This window comes from Lepidochelys kempii, chromosome 3 (assembly GCF_965140285.1).
Source record: "Lepidochelys kempii isolate rLepKem1 chromosome 3, rLepKem1.hap1, whole genome shotgun sequence".
Classification (NCBI taxonomy): Eukaryota; Metazoa; Chordata; order Testudines; family Cheloniidae; genus Lepidochelys; species Lepidochelys kempii.
Genome location: NC_136382.1, coordinates 118,865,368 through 118,888,258, shown reverse-complemented (window position 1 = coordinate 118,888,258; position 22,891 = coordinate 118,865,368). Strand labels below are relative to the sequence as shown.

Here is a 22,891-nt window from a genome sequence, read left to right as displayed (position 1 = left end):
CTTTCAGGTAGTTGAAAGCAGCTATCAAATCCCCCCTCATTCTTCTCTTCTGCAGACTAAACAATCCCAGTTCCCTCAGCCTCTCCTCATAAGTCATGTGTTTCAGTCCCCTAATCATTTTTGTTGCCCTCCGCTGGATGCTTTCCAATTTTTCCACATCCTTCTTGTAGTGTGGGGCCCAAAACTGGACACAGTACTCCAGATGAGGCCTTACCAATGTCGAATAGAGGGGGACGATCACATCCCTCGATCTGCTGGCAGTGCCCGTACGTATACATCCCAAAATGCCATTGGCCTTCTTGGCAACAATATTGTCTTACGCTTTATAGAGAGATCTCTCCCTCTCCCTTGCTGTGGAGAGAGAGAGGTGCACAGCTTCCTGCCCCGCCAGCCACCCCCAGATATGAATTACACAAACTGGGTTATGTTCTAAAAAGAAATAGGTAAATTTTAAGTGATTATAGGGGATGGCAAACAGAATAAAGCAGATTACCAAGCAAATAAAACAAAACATACATACTAAGCTTAAGATCTTGAAACCACTCTCTTTAATAAGTAATTTCTCACCCTAAACGTTGCTTTTGGGGCAGGTTGCAGAAATTTTGAAGGTTAGCTAACCTGCTTGCAGCTTAAATCTTCAGGTATCTTATTCAGACTATATTCCTTTTCCAGCCTGGGTTCAGTACTCCTCCCCTTTTCCCTTTGTCCTTGTTCCTTAGGTGTTTCCAGCAGTCATCCTGGGTGGGGATTCAGTGAAGAGTGAACCAAGTTCAGCTTACCTCCAGAGGCTTAGATAAGATTTAAATAAGGCGGGAATCTTTTGTTTCTCAGTCTTGACCTCCCCACTCCTTTTAGTGGAAAATTACTAGAAGTCCAAGATAGTGTTTAGTACCAGGTGACATGACCACATGGCCTAGTAGCATCACAGCAACTTCCCAGGATGCCTCTCAGGAAGGAGAGAGATTAGTATCTTCAAAGTCTTATTGTTTCTTCCTAATGGCCCATCAAGGCTGATGGCCTGTTTTCTGGTGGGTGTCTCCCAAATACACACACAGTTGTAATCGTTGCATAGTCGGTATTCCTAACTTTAGATACAGAAATGATACATGCATACAAATTGGATAATCACATTCAGTAAATTATAACCTTTCTGATGATACCTTACAAGACCCATCTTGCATAAAATATCTGTTATGCTGCATCTATATCATAAGCATATTGCCATAAATAATATGGGGCATAACGTCACATTTGTAACACTATTCTAATGAGACGGGATAGGCATTGCTTTTTTTATACTGCTGTAGATGGCAGAAGCAGAGAAGATATATCAAGATGTACCAAGATGGTCAACTAACGTATTGGGGAGTGCTGTGTTGTGTGACTACATCGCTCTGTTTGGAGATTAGCTGGGGATGGATCCAGAGCAGCAGCACAGCAGTGTGATGAGGCACTTCCCAATTGATAGTTTAATAAATGCAAGATTCCAAAAATTGAAAGAGCAGGAAACTGATTTATTTCCAGCCTGAAATTCCCTCCATGCTTATCCCCAGTGCTTGTGGCCCCGTCTTCTGCACATGAGAATAATCAACCATTACTAGTAGCATTGTTTCTTGAAAGAGAATACCCCCTGGGTAGGAATCATTAGTGCCGTGATCCCTGTTTGTGTGGGGGGCATTGCTTTTTTTCTGGTGTGACACTGTGGAAACTATGATAACTTGAGTATGGTAACTTGAGTAGCTCAGATAAACAGTTCCATACTATTAAGAAGAGAAGGCTGGGGAAGTGTGCCTGGGTCTGGAACTTGCTTCCCTTCTTGATCCCCCAGAACCTGGCTTTGGTGACCCTTGGGTCCTGCTGCAAGACTTGTTGGCTTTCTCAGGTCATTCTTGCAGGGCAGGTTTGATGATAGGATGGACTTGGGGATGGGATGGGATGGGATTCTTTGGGGGCTGCAACATTTTTGGAAGGTCTGCCTTTTTAATGTTTTTGTTTTGATACAAATGTATATATTTTTTTTTGCCTAGAAAACCTGTTATGCACAGTTGAAAAATGAAAATAAAACTAACTAAATCCTGTTCAACCATGTCATTGCCCCTTTGCTAATCTGCCTGAGAGCTGTCTAGTCTTTATTTACTCCTGTGGGAATTCTGCACCACTGCGCATGTGCAGAATTTATGTTCCCCACATATTTCTTTTCTTCCCCGCAGAAAAATGACTTTCTGACAGGGAAGCAAAGGGAAGTCAGAAGAGTGGTCATGCGACCCTCCCAAGCAGTATGTTTTGGGTGCTCAGGTTAGCCAGCAGAGAGGTAAATCACTGGGGCAGGAGGCGGGACCGGGGAAGACCCAGCTGGTGGCTCCTAACCTGTGCCGGGCTCAGCTGCTTGTCCTGGCTGGGCTGGGGAGGAGAAAACTTTCTTTTGCCCTGCATAGCATCCGGGGCTGAGTCAGACCCACCACTAGATTTCTCCCCTGGCTGCAGGAAGGTCTGCAAACTTTCTCTCTCTCCCGATTCATGCACCCATCGCTCCTCAGCTGCAGGGGAAGGGACCCCTATACATGGAGCTCCTCCCCCATCTGCTCAACCGCCATGCATCCAGACCTTCTCGTACCCAGATTTTCCTGCCGAGCCTCACCCAGGACCTTCCTCAGAACACCCACCCTCCCCCATAAGCTCCATTCCCCTTGCACCTGGACCACTCTGTCGAGCCACCCACACCTGGATCCCTACCCCACTGAGCTACAACCAGCTGCACCTGAATCCCCACCCCACTGAGGCCCATTCCCCCAGCATTTGGATCCCCCACTGAGCCCCACACAGCCAGTCCCGTCCTGCTGAGCCTCAAGCACCTTCACCAGGACCCCACTGTAGAGTCCTATTACCATTGCACCCGGATCCCACCTGCATCCATATTTCCCCACATAGATCCCTCTCAACCACACCTGGATCCCCACACACTAAAGCCCCTTCACACTTAGATCCTGCATTGCTGAGCCTGCCTGCCCACATGGAGGGGCAGGGCCCTGGGGTGTTTCTGGTGCAGTCCTGCTCCCTGCACTGTGTCAGGGTTGTGTGCAGCCTCACTGCACAGTCTGTGCCCGGGGGTGGAGGAAGCTGCACAGTGATCTCCCACCTGTGAGCAGCCAGTGGCCTGTGCTTCCCAATTCCATCCTGGAGCCTCCACATTTATTTGACAAATAAAATTTGCAGAATTTTAAAATATTGTGCACAGAATTTTTAAATTTTTGGCACAGAATGCCCTCAGGGGTATTTATTTTCTGTGACCTCAAGTATTAAAGTCTTAACTTTTAGCATATTATTTTTCATTTCCCTCTTCTTCCCTATCCTAACTCCTGTCTGCATCTTTTCCTTCCCAGTTTTAAAATAGTATTACTACCACCCTTTTTTACCCTTTTCTGGCCACTCCACCCTTGAGTAGGCAGAGAACAGTATGCTTCCTTCCCACTTATCTGCTCTCACCAGCTCTTTTTTAAATTAATACATAGCTGCTTCTTGGCATCCAGAAAATCCCTGCCCTTGGATTCTGAGGACAGACTGAGCCTCTTTCTGGTATGAGACAGGAGGAGACCAGTAGCTGGAAAGGCATAGGAGAGTTCTGGTGGCAAGGAGAGGCGGTTTCGAGCTTGGGATGGGTGAAGTTGCCTCTCTGTGGGAGTTGGACCTGTCCCCATTATAAGCAGTGGGGTTGCACATGTGTAACAGAAAGCGAATATAGTCTGCAAACTGTTACTTACAAGAGTCCATGAAACAAAAACTGCACAGCTTCATTGTCAGATCCCAGGCTGAGTTTGCAGGGCTGTTGGGAAAAACCATCTTTTTACTTGTAAACTGAGCAGATTTAATCTGGAATCCTTGAGAGAGAGAAACACTCAGTTCTGTGATGCCATTTTCACAGTAGAGCCACATTTCCAAGTTCTACTGATTTCCTTCCTGCTCTACCTTCTCTTGTAATTTCATATCCCAGCAGAAGCAGCTCATGGGACAGTACACGCAGCCTGAAGATATCAGGCCGGTCCTGGGGTCAGTCCTGTATCCTCTCCCCTTCCTCCCAGTGGGAGATCCCCTGGACTGCCAGAAAGGAAGTGGAGGGAGTTCAAAACTCTGGCCAACTTCTCTAACGCACCTGCAGAGCTCTTCCGGAGAGATTGTTCTCTCCCTGCCTTACCCCATTTCTAGGTCTTTGTCTGTCTTTGTCTCCTCTTCTGGGCTGCATTGTTTTTCCTCCAGCCTTGTAGTCTCTAAGATTCTTTGCTCTTTCTCTTCTCTCTCGCACTCGTCTCCCCCCAGTTTCCTCTGCATCTCAAGCCTCTGTGTGTCACACGTTGCAAATTACATTCAAAGTTACCTGGAACTTCTTACTGCCAGCATGGAGAAAAGACTGCGGTCAGGCAGGGGCACTAAACCTCTATAATTACTTTTTTAAAGACCTGTTGTTTTGTTGGCCATTTACTCCCTCCAACTTTCAGTTTTTATAAAGTAATATCAGTGAGTCCTAGCTCCCTTTTATACCAGAAATGTGTGAACCGAGAGCGAATGAGGAAAACCTAGAGCTGGGGCCCAAATCTCAACTTCGTGCTGGTCATCCCTTCCTCTCTGGCAAAGGAGGCTAGTTGGGGGCATGGCGGCATTGGTGTAGTCAAAACTGGGGCTACTGTAAACCAGCCTCCTGACTCAGGTAGCTGTAATTGGCTCCCTGTTGTCTCCCACTCTCCTATGTTAAATAGAGCTCCACCACATGAGAATCTGGCTCTTAGACTGCTGATAGGCAGTTAGCTGGCAATGGGTTGATCAGAATGAAGTCCTGTGATCCCGTCTTTCTCTGATTAGCACCCTTCAAAAAAGACAACATGCTTAAAGTTAAGCTTTTATTTATTGAATATTTCTCTTTAAACTAAAGCAAATAGTGACAATTGCAAGAGGAAAAGAAACATAGAAATCAGCAGACAAAAACATTGCAGATATTTTTCACACTCCTTTTGCCACATTTTGCTTTGACTCCTGCTGTCCTGTAGATTTATCCTCTAACTTTTTTGCCGTGATCCTTGAGAGTTTGACTACCATACAACCTTAATTAGATACCAATACTATATGTGGAGTTGCTTTTTTTTCTCTTGGAAAGTCGTTGAGGCGCTTGTTGTGAGTTAAACAAAAAGCTCTTGCTTAGATTTTGTGTTGGTAAATAAGGAACTTCTGAGTCTTCTATATAAGTAGTCTTGGCAAAGGAGTCTTTCTTAGCTGCTTATGTAACTAGTGTAGTCTTCAGTTTTGCTTACAACATGCAAATAAATATTTTTTGGGGTCTTTCCCAAAATTTCTCTTTTGGTTCTTGTTTTCTTGTAATTTTTTTAAAAAAATACTGATTTAAATTTCCAGGCTACAGATGCTCCTGATTAAGTACAGGACATGCCACTAAATTTGACATCCAAATATTTTTGAAACAATACCTCAAATCAGTTCTCCAGAAAAATATAGGTGTTTAAAGAAAACCGTACACCCCTAAATGTATACATTTTTACAACAAACTCAGTACAACTGCCTTGGAGTGTTGCAATGCACTAGGCCACTGTCCCTAAATAACTTTGGCTTTTTCAGTTCTGGTTCTGGCTAAGTCTGCACCACTGAATTACTGCTGATCTGGCACAGTTGCCAGTGATGGTACAAAACAAACTGCTTCATAAAATAGGTAGAAAATTCAAATGCTCACTGTTAATGTATAATATAAGGCAAGTTCTGTACCCATAACTCAGAGCTAATGGATATATGATAGACACTGTCATTGTGTGTACAAAAGTATTTCTCTCTCTATAAAAGCCCATAACTAAAGATTAAGCTTCACTCCTTCCACACTATTCAGATTCGTCTTTATTTGATGCTTACTATATTAATCTATTTTATACTACAGTTCTACCATAGTATTTTAATGAATCATGAGCTAATAATCTGAGCACTAAAAAACTGTATAAGAATAAACAAGACATATTATAGTACCTGACTGAATTGTGAGGAACTTGTCCAGAGTCGTATCCCCAAACATTCAGCCAGTCCTCTTTTATCCTCTTGCTTACATCAGCAAATTCACATCATTTTTTTTTTAACACCTAGGACAATATTTGACATGAGACATCTTCTGCAATGTCCAATAAGTTATGCATGCTGGAAAGAAGGTTCTGAGGCTTTAGAAACATTCACCAAGTTAATTAAACTGACAAAGTACTTGTAAACTAAGATGCTGTCATTGACCAGTGCTGTGTATGGCATATTGCAATGGGTTTGATCCATTGACTTCAACGGGTCTTGGATCAGGCTCTATGAAATTAAATTTTAAAAGGGCCAAAAATATACAGGGTTCAATAAATAATGAATAAATAACAGTAGGTGAAATACTCCATTAGTTAAAGGCTAGTGGTTTGCTTTGTAGAGTAAGGAAGATAGAAGTCAGGGAGGGTGCAGATTTTTCTTGTGCCTAAATATGTAGCTTGTAACCAGTGGGTTAAAGCTTCCAAGTATTTCCTTAGTCATGATGACACTTCTTTTGCCATGTTCCTCCTTAAACCAAACATTTGTTGTTCGGTGTTGGGTTGCCAGCAGTTGGAGACTGCCTAGTAGACATTTCTTTTAAAATAAAAAATGGAACCCACAGCAGGTGGGGATTTTTTGGGCCATTTTTGGCAATATCTCAATGGCAGCGTTCGCTCTTCAGCTCCTGATATGCCAATATACAATGTGGCTGTGTTTTTTAAAAAGAAATCTAGTTACCATGGCAGTTGGGAGCTGGAAATGAAAGGCAGATATGGCTGTGATTTAAAAGCAATGCATGGGGCTTCACAAAGATGGAGAGTTGGTTTTGTTTTGTTATCATAATTAAAATGAAATTCTAAAAAATAAATCACAAATTTTGGTACATTACTGGTACCTGTATTTGCTGAATAGATTTCTTTTTGTGATTAACTGTCTCTGCTGTAGCTAACCATTAGTTTAATTGTACTGTTTAAATTGGTTCCTTTCTCTTCAGTAAATTTCAGCTGGAAAGCCAAAGAACTTGGTTTGAAAAATCAGCACAAAATAGTGCTTGCAGCAGATATTTATGCTTTATTTCCTGCCATCTTTTTTCCTGATTTTAATTAAAAATAAAAATACCTTATTAAAATGTAATTGCAGCCCTGACATTAAGAACAGTAAGTGTTTTGTTTTTTTTTAAAAAAATCTAAAGTAAACAAAAAAGCCCCAGCTGATAGACATTACTATATTTACACATAGTCCTTCAGGTTGTAGCCTGCATTGTTCTCTTGCTGTGTGGCTGGGAACTGTTGTTGCTTCGTAGGGTAAATCCATGCTCCCTGCTGCTTTTTAAAACAGGAAGTGCAGAAGATCACACCTGCAATGAACAGAAATCCTGCTGAAATGAATCCAATATAAACAGCTCCTCCTGGTTCATTTTTACTGCTCTCTGGAACTGTTGGGTCCAGAAAATTTGAAATTATCTCTCTCGTGTACCAGGATGTTGGTATCAACTCAAAGATTCCTGCAAGGATGAAGCAGACCCCTCCAGCAAAAGAAGTGTAGCTTTTGGTGTCCCTGTCCCCTCCCAACTTTGTGCACTTCATTCCTACTGTGGAGATGCAGATCCCAAAAGCTGATAGGATGCAAGACAGGACCATGGTTGTCCGTGCAGCCTGGATATAGACAGGGAGGGATAGGACTGAATATTTCAGAGTGCAGCTAAACATCCCGGTGCTGTACCATGTGCAGTCCATCCAGAGCCCTTGCATCTGTGTTATAGCTGTTATGATATTTGAACCCACGTCTGCATTTACTTTCCAGTTGGGCAGTAAGGTGGCTGTGATGGCGCCGAAAACACCCAACAAAGCTAGAATAAAAGCAAAGAACTGTAGACCTGCTGATGCCATGATGATTATCTTCTGTCACCTTTGTCTGCCCGTTCCTCTTCTGTTGTAAACGTATGTAACTGGCTGATAGCTTCCCAGCCAAGGCTGTAGCTGTCTGTGTGTGACAGAAAAAGGGGAGGAGAAGGGCAGGGGGAAAGAAAGGAGAAATCAGGAAACAAAAAAGCTTGCATTTAAAATTAGAGCTATCTGAACGAGTATCTGAGCATGACCCTGCAGCAGATGAGAAGCCTGCTGAGCAGCTGTACCCAAGGCACTTGAACGTAAATGTTTACAAATGGACAGTGTTTTAGAGAGTGATCACAAGAAAGAGCTGCCCTTTCATATGTGACTAAGCCATGAGCTAAAACTTGCTCCACCAAAGTCATGTTTAATGGTAGCATCCAGGTTTTTGGCTTATTAGGCAACGTGAATGCTGTACATAAAATTATAGAATTTAGTAGACATCTGGGGAACAGTTTATTTTACTTTTCAAGTACTTGACCTTAATTGTGTAATAGGAATTGGCCTATAGATGTTTATTGATTTTTTTAAAATAAAAATATTGATAACATTTTCTATTTGTTCTAAAATGTCCTTGTTTAAAAATAGCAACCACTCTTGTGTCTAAATAATACGGTGACCGAATTACAGATTTTTGGGAGGAGTGAAGAGATGGGTCAGTTTCATTTAAAATATATTTACAATTAGGCTATCATTTGTGTAACCCTTTTCTGAATTTTCTCTTTAGTTCCAGAAACATGGTCCTTCGATCACATGAAAAATTTTAGCAGCAGTGTTATGATTGTCAGCACAAACAAAAATAATGATTCAACTGATCCCTCAGTCTTATGTTTCTATATAATGTTGGATCTGTGGTATTTCTGTGACATTAAGGGATTCCAGTCAGTAACTCCTTGTTAAATCTAGTTTTAGGTGCTGAGTGCCATCAAGGCCGGGGGCCTTTGGTAGCTGAGGCTGGTGAGCACCTTGCAAGATCATGCCCTAAGTCTCTGCCTTAAAAATCTTTCCCTAAAATTGAAGCTTGATGTCCAAATAAAGTGTTTGGCACGAAAACAAACATTTTCCCCCAGTCATTTTAATATTATTGTGTATACTTGTTTTTATCATAATAAGAAAAAAGAAGAGCAGTTCACAGTGACTTTTGAATTTATTCATCTCTGATCATTATAGGGTTACGAACCCTCCAGAATTAGCCTGGAGGCTCCAGGAATGAAAGATTAATATTTAATTAAAGATTATGTCATGTGATGAGACCTCCAGGAATATGTCCAACCAAATCTGGCAACCCTAGATTGCTAAGACTAGGAGAAAAAACCTGGGGTTAATTTACAGTATACCCTTTATTGTGTGCAGTGTTGTGGCAGTGTTGGTCTCAGGATATTCGACAAGGTGGGTGAGGTAACATCTTTTATTGGACCAACTTCTGTTGGTAAGAGAAACAAACTTTCGAGCTCTTCTTCAGACCTAGGAAAGGTACTAAGAGTGTCAGTGCGACATACTCCGAACTTTTCCCGGGCCTGAAAAAGAGCTCTCTGTAAGATCAAAAGCTTGTCTCTCTCACCAGCAGAAGTTGGTCCAATAAAAGATATTACCTCATCCACCTTATTTCTCTGATACAACCTTTAGGCTAGATTCTGCTACCTTTATACCAACTGTAGCTTAATCTGGGGTTTATCCCATCTAGATGAATATGGCTTGATCCTGTGTTTACGGAGGTCTGTGGCAAGGCTCATAGTGACTTCAGTAGTACAGGATCAGTCCCAATGTGAGTAAGAGGTCCAGAAGACTGACTGCCTTAGGTATTTTTTGGGGGGAAATCTAGTTTACTGAGGTGGAGATGGGATTACAATTATGCACATTCATCTGGAGAGAGCTGATTCAACAAAAAATTAATTATTATTACAGGTGGAGTTAATGTACATTAGCCTGATTGACAGATTAGCTGCTACATCTGTGGACAAAAGCCTACAATTAAAAACCAAACAGTTCTAAATACAGTATAGCCCATTCAGTGAGTAATAGATTCTTCTTAAATGAAAGCCTGTTTCTCATTTTTTTTCAAATGCATAGTGTGCTCCAGAGAGATAGGAGAAGCCAATATGTGCTGTCCGCATTTAAAAAAAAAAAAAAAAAAAGCATAGAAAATGTCTGGTGGGACAGCCTTATTTCTTGTCTTGATAAGTTGGGCACTTCTTGGGATGAGAGAGTGTTTGTTTTTTAAAAAGTCTCATTTGTACTATTACATGAATGCATCATGAACTAAAAGTATATATTTACACATGGGAGCCTGTTGTGTACCAAAGTGTATCTGTTGTGAAAGCCAATTATGTATTTAACTGATTAAATACTTACTTTTACAGGGAAGGGAGGTTGAGGGGAGGGAAGAGGGCATTTGTACCCAAAAGAGTGAAACAATTTTGGAGGCATTCTGTAGCTGGAGTTGATACTGAGTATTTTATACCCTTTTATAAAATATCATAATGAGGTTCGTTAAATACAAACCTTTTAAAAATATTATTGAAGTGCAGTTGATGTATGAAATGATTGATTGTGGGGTTTCACATTTATGTGTCTGCTAACTTTCACATCAAACTTGCTAATGTCACAAGTAAAATTACGATTTTCCTAACTCACCAACCCTACCAGTTCAGCTAAAGATCTGAAAATCAAACCTCTGCACTCTGGGCTGCTCAGCATCCACAATAATAAAGGATCTGTAGTTGGATGTTAGGCCCCAAGAAAGCACTTAAGCCTATGCTTAACTCTATCCCTGTTCAGGACAGCACTTACACACTTGTTTAAATTCCATTAGCAGAAATTCAAGCACATGCTGCCCTAACAGGGATGCTTTCCTGAACTGCGACCTTAGTGAAAAGTTCTGTTGATGGACAAACCAGAATAGAATCTAGTCACTTTTCCATAACTATGACAGTTCTGCAAAACTAACAAGAATTAAAGGTAATAAATTTGTTACTGAAATCAGACTGTATAATTTTGAATACTCGGGGAACAGAGGTGCCGTGTAAGAAAGTGCCATTTTTCCATCTTCACTTTTCTGACCATAAAAACACCCCCGCTTTGCTGCTTAGGCTGACCCTTTTTAAAAACTTATTGTATGGAAGAGGTATTTTTTCACTCATGTTACAGCTGGAGGGTCAGGCTACCTTAACAAAAGCCAGAATCTTTGCAGTAATGTAATACCAAGGATATATAGCTATGAGAGTGGACACAGTTCCCTTTAAAATGATTGAATCTTCTGGGTGTCAGGTTGAATAGAAATGAGGCCACTTCTGTTTGTCATCCCAAGTAAGGCAACTTGGAGTCGCTGGAGCCCGTGAGGAAGGCCAGGATTAGGCAAAGCTTGCTTTATGAAATTACATCTCTTGTTGGCTGGCTGGGGCTTTTAGCAGAGCCACAAGGAGGGGAGAGGCATCAGTTTGGACTCCTGCAATGTGGTTGCTAAGATCAGTGTTGTTTGAACACTTTTAAAAATGTTGGGTTTTTTTTCACTTGTATAAATGAAAACAAATAGAATTTCTAATGTCTGAGGTTTAAGGAAAAGTCACAAGAAATAGTATGTGGGGAAAGTTGAAGTCAGTGAAACACACGCTTTTCTGAAATAGTTTGCTATTAATTTATTATGTACTACAAAGTGACATTAGTTTAAATCAGTGTTTATGTGGAAGCACTACCCATTATAGACTTTGGATAATTACTTGATTACTAAATAACGATTAACGTAGTGTGTGGGGTTAATGAATGAAATTAGAATTTCTGTGTGTAGTTAGCATAGTTTAGTCATTTAAACGGCTGTTCTACATCTTTCCAGACATATAGTTGATACATTAGCCAAATTGTAACAGTTAAGGTACACATTTTAGAAAAAGTGATTCCAGCTTTAACATCAGTAACTTAGGCCACCCAGTCAGAAGACCTCCCCTTTTTCAGAATCCTGTCAGTTTGCTCAAACTACCAAGAATTTCTTCAGCAAAAGCATCTCGCACTAGCTGTAACAGGACCCTGCAAAGGCATGGTGTTGCTTCCATTTACAGGGCTAATTTGCATGGCTAGATCAGCTCAAAACTTTCATTTTAAAAGTGTGGCTTGATCAGCACATTTGGGTTTTGAGTTATCAGCCTCTCTCACTACTTCGTTTGTAAATTTCAACATATTCAAACCTGCAAACATTGCTAGCAGTAGTTGTATATTGTAATTAATAGGTATATGGTAAATTCCAAGCACTATAAAACCTAGTATAAACACTGTGAACCATAATAAAAATACTATCTTAAATTTCTGTTTGCGTAGCACTTACCACTGAATGTGAGGTCTGAGACGTTTTCTTCACTGTCAGTGCCCTGTAGAAATACAGTTTCTCTGGAATGCAAAGATTTGTTCTTCATATAAAATAGCATTGGTGTTTTATTAAGCAAAAAATTGCTTTGTGTGTTCTTTTTCTCTCTTCTGCCACAAGGGTAGCCCTGTTGCCCATTCTCTCTCTTCGTTCCATCTACCAGAGAATAAAGGACCACTTTGTTCAATTAGTTGTGTTAGAGAAACACTGTTAGTGAGCAAAAACGAAGAGATTATGAGAAAAACACATGTAAACCCTTTGTCCTAAATACATAATGATATCCAGATCCCATGATGAACACTATAAACATTTGGCAAATATAGGAAAATCTTGAGAATCTAGAAAATTTACAGATGTATGTTTTAAAGAAGAGATTTTTAGAATGGATTTCAATGGAATTGAGAGTCAGAATAAAGGAGTTTTATATCAAAGATAACTGTATATATGAGTTTACAGTTCCTAGTAAGATTTATACAGTAAGCTTAATTCATGATTAGAAATGTTGCATACAATTCCATATGATTTTCATATTTTACATACCTTTCATTAACAGTCTTTAGTCTTCTGTGGATCTTCCAGTAGTTGATTGTCTTTCCATGAACTTGGATGAATGAATAAAGTAGTAATGCTCATGGAGGCTTATATGGTAAACACAGCACTGGCAAAGTGGCCCCAACAAGTCAATGTGAAGAAACATGTTAAATCATGCGTCGGCCAGGAGCACCTGTGCAGACATGGCGCAGGGACTAAATTTGGAGTGACTTGATCAAGTCATTCTCTTTAGTCCTGCAGTCAGTCCTATTGAACCATCTTATGGTGAGCAGGCAGGCGATATGGATTGCTAGCAGTCGTACTGTACGATCTTCTGTCAGGCAGGCAAGAGATGAGGATGGCTAGCAGTCATATTGTACCATCTTCTGCCGAGCAGCCCTGAGATGTGGATGGCATGCAGTCCTTCTGCACCGTCTGCTGCCATCCAAAGGATGTAAAAGATAGATGGAGTGTATCAAAACAAGAAATAGACCAGATTTGTTTTGTACTCATTTGCTGCCCCTCCCCCCCCGTCTAGGGGACTCATTCCTCTAGGTCACACTGCAGTCACTCACAGAGAAGGTGCAGCTAGGTAAATCTAGCCATGTATCAATCAGAGGCCAGACTAACCTCCTTGTTCCAATAAGAACAATAACTTAGGTGCACCATTTCTTATTGGAACCCTCCGTGAAGTCCTGCCTGAAATACTCCTTGATGTAAAGCCACCCCCTTTGTTGATTTTAGCTCCCTGAAGCCAACCCTGTAAGCCGTGTCGTCAGTCGCCCCTGCCTCCGTCAGAGCAACGGCAGACAATCGTTCCGTGCCTTTTTTCTGAGCGGACACCATACCAAGGCAAGCATGGAGGCCGCTCGGCTCACTTTGGCAATTAGGAGCACATTAAACATGCACATTAAACACCACACGCATTATCCAGCAGTATATGCGGCACCAGAACCTGGCAGAGCGATACCGGGCGAGTAGGCGATGTCAGCGCGGTCACGTGAGTGATCAGGACATGGACACAGATTTCTCTGAAAGCACATCATGATGCTAATGGGGCAGGTTCATGCTGTGGAACGCTGATTCTGGGCTCGGGAAACAAGCACAGACTGGTGGGACCACATAGTGTTGCGGGTCTGGGACGATTCCCAGTGGCTGCGAAACTTTCGCATGCGTAAGGGCACTTTCATGGAACTTTGTGACTTGCTTTCCCCTGCCCTGAGGCGCATGAATACCAAGATGAGAGCAGCCCTCACAGTTGAGAAGCGAGTGGCGATAGCCCTGTGGAAGCTTGCAACGCCAGACAGCTACCGGTCAGTTGGGAATCAATTTGGAGTGGGCAAATCTACTGTTGGGGCTGCTGTGATGCAAGTAGCCCACGCAATCAAAGATCTGCTCATATCAAGGGTAGTGACTCTGGGAAATGTGCAGGTCATAGTGGATGGCTTTGCTGCAACGGGATTCCCTAACTGTGGTGGGGCCATATACGGAACCCATATCCCTATCTTGGCACTGGAGCACCAAGCTGGCGAGTACGTAAACCGCAAGGGGTACTTATCAATAGTGCTGCAAGCTCTGGTGGATTACAAGGGACGTTTCACCAACATCAACGTGGGATGGCCGGGAAAGGTACATGACGCTCGCATCTTCAGGAACTCTGGTCTGTTTCAAAAGCTGCAGGAAGGGACTTTATTCCCAGACCAGAAAATAACTGTTGGGGATGTTGAAATGCCTATAGTTATCCTTGGTGACCTAGTGCCATGGCTCATGAAGCCGTACGCAGGCAGCCTGGACAGTAGTCAGGAGCTCTTCAACTACAGGCTGAGCAAGTGCAGAATGGTGGTAGAATGTGCATTTGAACGTTTAAAGGCGCGCTGGCGCAGTTTACTGACTCGCTTAGACCTCAGCGAAACCAATATTCCCACTGTTATTACTGCTTGCTGTGTCATCCACAATATCTGTGAGAGTAAGGGGGAGACGTTTATGGCGGGGTGGGAGGTTGAGGCAAATCGCCTGGCTGCTGGTTACGTGCAGCCAGACACCAGGGCGGTTAGAAGAGCACAGGAGGGCGCGGTACGCATCAGAGAAGCTTTGAAAACCAGTTTCATGACTGGCGAGGCTACGGTGTGAAAGTTCTCTTTGTTTCTCCTTGATGAAAACCCCACACACACACCTTGGTTCACTCTACTTCCCTGTAAGCTAACCACCCTCCCCTCCTCCCTTCGATCACCGCTTGCAGAGGCAATAAAGTCATTGTTGCTTCACATTCATACATTCTTTATTCATTCATCACACAAACAGGGGGATGACTACCAAGGTAGCCCAGGAGGGGTGGTGGAGGAGGGAAGGAAAATGCCACACAGCACTTTAAAAGTTTACAACTTTAAAATTTATTGAATGCCAGCCTTCTTTTTTGGGGGGCAATCCTCTGTGGCAGAGTGGCTGGTTGGCCGGTAGCCCCCCCACCGCGTTCTTGGGCGTCTAGGTGTGGAGGCTATGGAACTTGGGGAGGAGGGTGGTTGGTTACACAGGGGCTGTAGTGGCAGTCTGTGCTCCAGCTGCCTTTGCTGCAGCTCAACCATACACTGGAGCATACTGGTTTGATCCTCCAGCAGCCTCAGCATTGAATCCTGCCTCCTCTCATCACGCTGCCGCCACATTTGAGCTTCAGACCTGTTTTCAGCCCGCCACTTACTCTCTTCGGCCCGCCACCTCTCCTCCCGGTCATTTTGTGCTTTCCTGCACTCTGACATTATTTGCCTCCAAGCATTTGTCTGTGCTCTGTTAGTGTGGGAGGACAGCATGAACTCAGAGAACATTTCATCACGAGTGCGTTTTTTTTTTTCTTTCTAATCTTCACTAGTCTCTGGGAAGGAGAAGATCCTGTGATCATTGAAACACATGCAGCTGGTGGAGGAAAAAAAAGGGACAGCGGTATTTAAAAAGACGCATTTTATAAAACAGTGGCTACACTCTTTCAGGATAAATCTTGCTGTTAACATTACATACATAGCACATGTGCTTTTGTTACAAGGTCGCATTTTGCCTCCCCCCACCGCGTGGCTACCCCCTCAACCCTCCTCCCTCCCCGTGGCTAACAGCGGGGAACATTTCTGTTCAGCCACAGGCAAACAGCCCAGCAGGAACCGGCTCCTCTGAGTGTCCCCTGAAGAAAAGCACCCTATTTCATCCAGGTGACCATGAATGATATCTCACTCTCCTGAGGATAACACAGAGGGATAAAGAACGGGTGTTTGAACGCCAGCAAACATACACTGCAATGCTTTGTTGTACAATGATTCCCGAGTACGTGTTACTGGCCTGGAGTGGTAAAGTGTCCTACCATGGAGGATGCAATAAGGCTGCCCTCCCCAGAAACCTTTTGCAAAGGCTTTGGGAGTACATCCAGGAGAGCCGCGAATGCCAGGGCAAATTAATCCTTGCACATGCTTGCTTTTAAACCATGTATAGTATTTTAAAAGGTACGCTCACCAGAGGTCCCTTCTCCGCCTGCCGGGTCCAGGAGGCAGCCTTGGGTGGGTTCGGGGGGTACTGGCTCCAGGTCCAGGGTGAGAAACAGTTCCTGGCTGTTGGGAAAACCAGTTTCTCCGCTTGCTTGCTGTGAGCTATCTACAACCTCCTCATCATCATCTTCTTCTTCTTCTTCATCCCCAAAACCTGCTTCCGTGTTGCCTCCATCTCCATTGAAGGAGTCAAACAACATGGCTGGGGTAGTGGTGGTTGAACCCCCTAAAATGGCATGCAGCTCATCATAGAAGCGGCATGTTTGGGGCTCTGACCCGGAGCGGCCTTTCGCCCCTCTGGTTTTCTGGTAGGCTTGCCTCAGCTCCTTAAGTTTCACGCGGCACTGCTTCGGGTCCCTGTTATGGGTTCTGTCCTTCATGCCCTGGGAGATTTTGACAAAGGTTTTGGCATTTCGAAAACTGGAACGGAGTTCTGATAGCACGGATTCCTCTTCCCATACAGCGATCAGATCCCGTACCTCCCGTTCAGTCCATGCTGGGGCTCTTTTGCGATTCTGGGACTCCATCATGGTCATCTCTGCTGATGAGCTCTGCATGGTCACCTGCAGCTTGCCACGCTGGCCAAACAGGAAATGAGATTCAAAAGTTTGCAGTTCTTTTCCCATCTACCTGGCCAGTGCATCTGAGTTGAGAGTGCTGTCCAGAGCGGTCACAATGGAGCACTCTGGGATAGCTCCTGGAGGCCAATACCGTCGAATTGTGTCCACAGTACCCCAAACTCGAGCCGGCAAGGCCGATTTAAGCGCTAATCCACTTGTCGGGTGGAGTAAGGAAATCGATTTTAAGAGCCCTTTAAGTCGAAATAAAGGGCTTCATCGTGTGGACGGGTGCGGGTTTACATCGATTTAACGCTGCTAAATTCGACCTAAAATCCTAATGTAGACCAGGGCTTAGATTTAATCAATTTGAGGGCTTTTTGTTGCCTACCTGTAGTCTTCTTAGTTTAGTTCAGTGAAATCCTATAGTGCACCAGATACTTTTTTTAATCTTTTGAATGAATACAGCCTGTAAAACTAAAAATTTTCAAAGAGACGATGTATCTTTAGTTCTGCTGTTTGAGAGAGGTGAGGGGAATAAGAGGAAATTAAAGATACCCCCACTCTCCAAAACCCCCCCATCAATGTTGAAGTTCTAACTTACTGCACAAAAGCAAAGAAATTCCAGGGAAATTTTTCAAATGTTGGGCCTCAAGCTGGTGTGATATCAGAATCAGGTCCATTGGTGTTAGTGAGTTGGCACAACTGCAAATGAGGAAAGAATATTTTCCTGAATATCATTTTTCACTAGGGTTAGACCTGAATGAAAACCCCAGATGTGAATGAGACAAATTTTGAGGAAATTAGTTCTGTTTTCAAAATATACAGCTGTCCCTTGTCTCTACGGTGGACAGCTAAAACCCCAGTTCTGAAAACTCTTGTCTTCTCAGATTGCTGGCTTGTGCCCATCTTATTTAGAGTGAAGGCAATTGATGCCTCTCATTTTGGTGAAGTTTTAAAATGTTCTTCTTGTTGGGTGAGCAAACTGAATCTCAAGAAAGGAGTATCTAGGTTTGCAGTTAGCACTGCTCTGCTGCAGACGTGTATTTTCCATAATCTGAACTTTGTTGCTACCGCTGGGTAAGCGGTAGAGTTACTTTACCTGAACAGTGATAACAGACTGGTGCATAAACTTATTTTTCTTTAGTTCATTTGTTTTCCTTGTCCAGGGAACGGGCAGACCTAAGCTAAATTATATGTTTGTGTCGGGGTTGTTGAATCATGTGGCAGGAATCTCCATCATAGTAGGATACCCTACGGGAACGACAGGTGGTAATGAGTGTTGTTACACTGTTGGCAGATCAGTTTATTTCAACTTTAAACATTTTTAGCTTTTATTATTACTTTATTTTTTATTTGTAATTATATCTTGCCTATTAAAAATATTTGGAAAATAAGTAAAAGGAGCTGATAATAAGATAAACAAATGAATCTGTATATTTTAAATGCATTTGTGTACACTATGCTGGCTTATGTTATTCTAGCCCTTTTAATACGCATAACATAGAAAGAACAGGATAATAATGTATGTAATTCAAAGGACGTGTCCAATTACAAGTAAAAAGCATTTTCCTTTAGCTGTTGCCGTAGTAACCAGGCAGTTTTCTAGGTTTCTAAGGAAAACAGTTCCTGTAATTGAGTGAATGCTGAGGAGTGGGGTGTGTTTGTGTGTTTTCCCTAGAAGCTGAAAATATTGCTGGTCAGCTATGAGATTGCAAATTTTCTTCCAAAGGAAAGCTAGTGTCCTCCTAAATTGTAAATTGCATTTAATTTTTTCCTGAAATTTTCTTTACAAAGGTAACTCCTACTTCCAAAACCAAGGATTCATATCTCACTTTGCAGTCACTCTACAAAATGCAAGGGGGGCAGAGTGGATGACCCAAGTGGGTTTTTTTGGCCCTGTTACCTATTATATTATGAAAATTGTGTGTTTTATGTCTTAGGTTAAATTTTAAACAGTCACCTAAACTGAGTAGTCACTCTGATTGTGAATGTAAAATATGGTTTTGCATATGCAAACCAGCACTTCCATGTTCAACTGCTAAATTTTTCCAGCTAAGTACCTGGATCTGCAGGATTTTGCATCTGCAGATTAATTTGGATGTGCATTTGTCTTTTCATGAATGATGATTTTTTTTTTTTTTTTTTTTGGCTACAGCATATACTCCTGGGGCCAAGTTCTGGTTTCAGTTACACCGATGTGAATCTTTTTAATTGATGGGTGGAATTTTTCTGGATTTACTTGAGTGTAGTAACCAGATTGTCATTCCAGTCCAGACCAGTGCTCCATCTAGTCTGACATAGCCCAATACCAGATGCTTCAGAGGGAGGTGTAAAACTTCCATAGTAGACAAATACGCATTAACATGCCTGTGAAGGAAATTTCCTTCTAATCCCAGGCAGTTAATAGTTGGTTTACATCTTATAACATGAGAGTTGATATCCTTTATACTTTTTATCCCATCTAGTATAACTGCAAATAATATTCTTATTCATTTGAATATTTAAAATTCCTTTTCAGTGATGCTAACTTCATAGCCACACTAACTCTATGCATTGTGGTTAAAAAATATAGTATATATACTTATCTCTTTTAGTTTGTTGCTTTTCAATGTTATTGGATATCACCTTGTTCCTGTATTGTGTGAAAAGATAAATAAGAAAACTCTGTTGACCTTCTCTCTGCCTTTCATTCTTATTTATGTATCTCTGTAATGTCCCCTAATTCCTCTCCTTTCTACTCCTTTTCAGTATCACCTTATTTGGAACTTATGTAATTTATTTACTGCATTTTATTATTGTTCCTATTATCTATATTACTTTTGTGCCTAGAAGCCCCAACCATGATCAGGGTCCCATTGTGCTATATACATACACGTAGTAAGAGACTGGCCCTTCTTTAAAGATCTTAATCTAAATAGAGAAGATGTACAAAAGGTCTAAGTGGACATGGAGAGCTGCTGTGACCTGCCACGGTCAAATAGCAGGTCAGTAGGAGAGCCAGGACAGAATCCAAGTCTCTTAGAGTCCCATCCACTGCTTTATCCCTAGGATCACCCTGTCCTCCTCTCTCTCTTCAAGCCTGTAATTCTCTGGGTGGCCCTTCTCTTTCTGCTATATTCTTTTGGAAGCAGGGTTTACAGAAAACTGTGAATGCAGTTTTCAAGGTGTGGGCATAACATTGTTTGTATTATGGAATTATGTTTTAAGTGTTATTCCTTAGTGTTTATCAGCCTAAAATCTTGCTGTTTTTTTTTTCCCATGGACCCTGTACTTTGAACACAAGTCTTCATTGAACTGTCCAAAGTGAGGCCCAGATATTTTTCCTCTGTGGGACTGTTAATGTAGAGCCCATCAATGTTTTGAGTAATTAAGATATTTCTTCAGTGTGGATTCCCTTGCATTTGTTGCCATTAAATTTCATGTGCAACTTTTTTGCTCGATCACCTAGGTTTTCAAAGTCCTTCTGAAGTTCCTCGTAATCCATTGTACTCTTGACTCACCTAAAGAATTTTTCCAGTTCAGTGTTTACCCTCACATCCAGATAATTATAGAAATCCCAGCCCCCACCCCATTATAACCTCTTTCCATGTTAAAAATATGCCATTTAATCTCTCTGTTTTTTATCAGTTTCTGATTCATGATAGTACTTTACCTTTCATCCCTTGACTACGAAGTCCGTAGGGTGACCAGATGTCCTGATTTTATAGGGACAGTCCCGATATTTGGGGCTTTGACTTATATAGGCCCGTTACCTCTCCCCTCCACCCCATCCGGATTTTTCACATTTACTGTCTGGTCACCCTCGGAGGCCTGGTCTACCCACAAAACTTGTACAGTTTTACCTATACCACAGCCCCCCTAGTGTGGACACCGTTATACTGGTATAAAGGTGCTTCTACCAGTATAGTTATTTGCATAGGTGAAGGAGTGTAAGCACCTTTATATCGGTATATCTGCATCTACTCCAGGAGCTGTACAAGTAAAAAACCCCAAAATTGTTAAATCAGTACCAAAGCTTTGTGTAGAGCAGTCCTAAGCTTCTTTTAATAATCTCTTGTGAGACTTCAAACAAAATGTGGGTTCAGACAGGTTGAGGAGATGCTGTTTAGAGAAACCATACTAGTTTCTTATCCTATATTCCTCACCCAGTTGTTTTATAACTCTGTATTAAATACAGTTTGCCTAGTTTTGCAGAGAGGCTCGCTGTTTTGTAATTCCCAGGATCAATTCTTGTGCTTTTTTTTTTTTTTTTTAAAGAGAAGAACAGCATTGGCTGATCTGTTCTCTAATGCATTAACTGATTTTAATGAGATTTTACATATTTTTATTGCTTGGCCACTTCATCCTTAAAGTTGAGTATACTTTAGTACTCGTGTAATACTAATTTTCAGTCTGATCCCTCTTCTAAAGATGTTTTTACTTCGCTGTATTACTTTCGACATTAGATACTCAACTACAATTATTTTTTGAACAAATTCCAGTTACTCAGGATTAAATCAAAAATAGACCCTTGTGTGCTTTAGAACTAACTGTTTCAAGAAACAGAGTATAACGGAGTAGAATTTGATCCCTTATTTTGAAATTTTACCCCCTACAATCCAGTATTCCGTATTGTTCAGAATGAAAATTTTTAGCCTAGTCAGTACTCCTGGGTAAGTTATTTAATCAGATTAATTTGTCTAGGATGATTCTTATGTACAGTAGGAAGTCACTTTCATTTTACTTTCAGTACTTTTTTTTGTTGCTTATGTATGAGGATGGAGGCTACGTTATTTCAGGTGCTGTATGCAAACCCAGAACAGTCCTTGCTCCAAAGAGCTTACTTTTTATACTATAAAAATAACAGACTAAAATAGGAAACATGTGACACAAGGATTACAGATGAACTGTTGCAAGAACTGTAGTGCACTGGCAGTAACTATGCTACTTATTCATCATTTGAACTTACCCCCAAACTTGCTCCCTCAGAGTTCACCTCAACCAGCTCAGACTTGTTAAAATGCAACTTGCCTTTGGCTATACTAGAGTTTTAAAACATTTTGGCTAATCCATTCAAATATTCCCTCAGCCTAGCTGTTAAATGTTGGCTAATTTCTTCTATATATTATGACAGAATTGTGTCTCTTCAGGCGGGTGTGGAAGAGAGGTTATTAGCTTCATGGATTAATTCTGAGAGTGTGTTCCAACATAAGAAGCAGCATGGAAAAAAGTACAAAGATGTTTGAGAGAGGAGCAGACAAGCAGATGATTGAAGCTGGTATCATTGGCAGAGCAGCAGGGGCACGTAGATGTGATGCAATAAGAGGCAAGTGGATAAGTAGGAAAGGGCAGATTTGTGAAGGGCCTTGAAGATAAAAGACAAGGCCCTAGGGTTGACATTTCACCCTTGAACATGAATAATTGTAATATTATTTCACAGCTCTGTATCTGCTAGTTATTTTCAAGCCATTAATGTATCTTTTTATGTTATGCCAAATGCTGATTCCTGACACCCACGCTGCTAATTTAGGAATGGTAAGAATGTACACTGGAGGGGAAAGAATTAGAAAATGCAAACCTGTGTTCACTATCTGTATCTAATATTTCTTTTTGTATAGGTGGATGTGTCAGTAGTGCACTTCACCCCTTTGGTGCAACCAAAGATACAGCAACCCTTTAAGCTGGTGGAAAAGGTCGTTAAAAGCGTTTTTCAGTTCAGAAGAAAATACTGCTGGCGGGGAGTGGAGTAAGTAAATTCTTTAACCAGAATTCTCTTTAGAACAATCTTCTTGTTGATGCCTACTAAATCCATCAAGAATAATGGAGTCTTCATTACATATTCTGGGTTTGTTCACTTTATGTAAATTTATACTGCTTACAAGGCATCTCGGTTCATCACGTCTAGCTCTGTAAGTAAGTAACTGACTCAGATAATGACAAAATAGGTTCTGGACAAGAGCCTGTGTGGGTTGTGTCCAAAAGAAAAGGTCTAAAATTCTGAACTGAAGGTAA

At 41.7% G+C, this 22,891-nt stretch overlaps 2 protein-coding genes across 7 annotated transcripts in view; one reads left to right on the top strand and one right to left on the bottom strand.

Annotated features, from left to right (window-relative positions):
• The window catches only part of TFB1M (transcription factor B1, mitochondrial), a 49,339-nt gene that overhangs the window by 23,972 nt on the left and 2,476 nt on the right, over nucleotides 1-22,891 (top strand). For all 6 annotated transcript variants that reach the window (XM_073337735.1, XM_073337734.1, XM_073337733.2 and 3 more), the window contains one exon: nucleotides 22,498-22,625. In XM_073337735.1, the coding sequence (XP_073193836.1) occupies nucleotides 22,498-22,625 (128 nt within the window). The remainder of the gene's footprint in view (nucleotides 1-22,497; nucleotides 22,626-22,891) is intronic.
• Nucleotides 7,187-12,407, bottom strand: CLDN20 (claudin 20). Its single transcript, XM_073335236.2, has 2 exons — nucleotides 12,247-12,407; nucleotides 7,187-8,025 (listed from the first exon to the last, which is right to left on the bottom strand). Exon 2 carries the CDS (start codon nucleotides 7,929-7,931, stop codon nucleotides 7,272-7,274), a length of 660 nt encoding a protein of 219 aa, XP_073191337.1. The 5' UTR covers nucleotides 7,932-8,025; nucleotides 12,247-12,407; the 3' UTR covers nucleotides 7,187-7,271.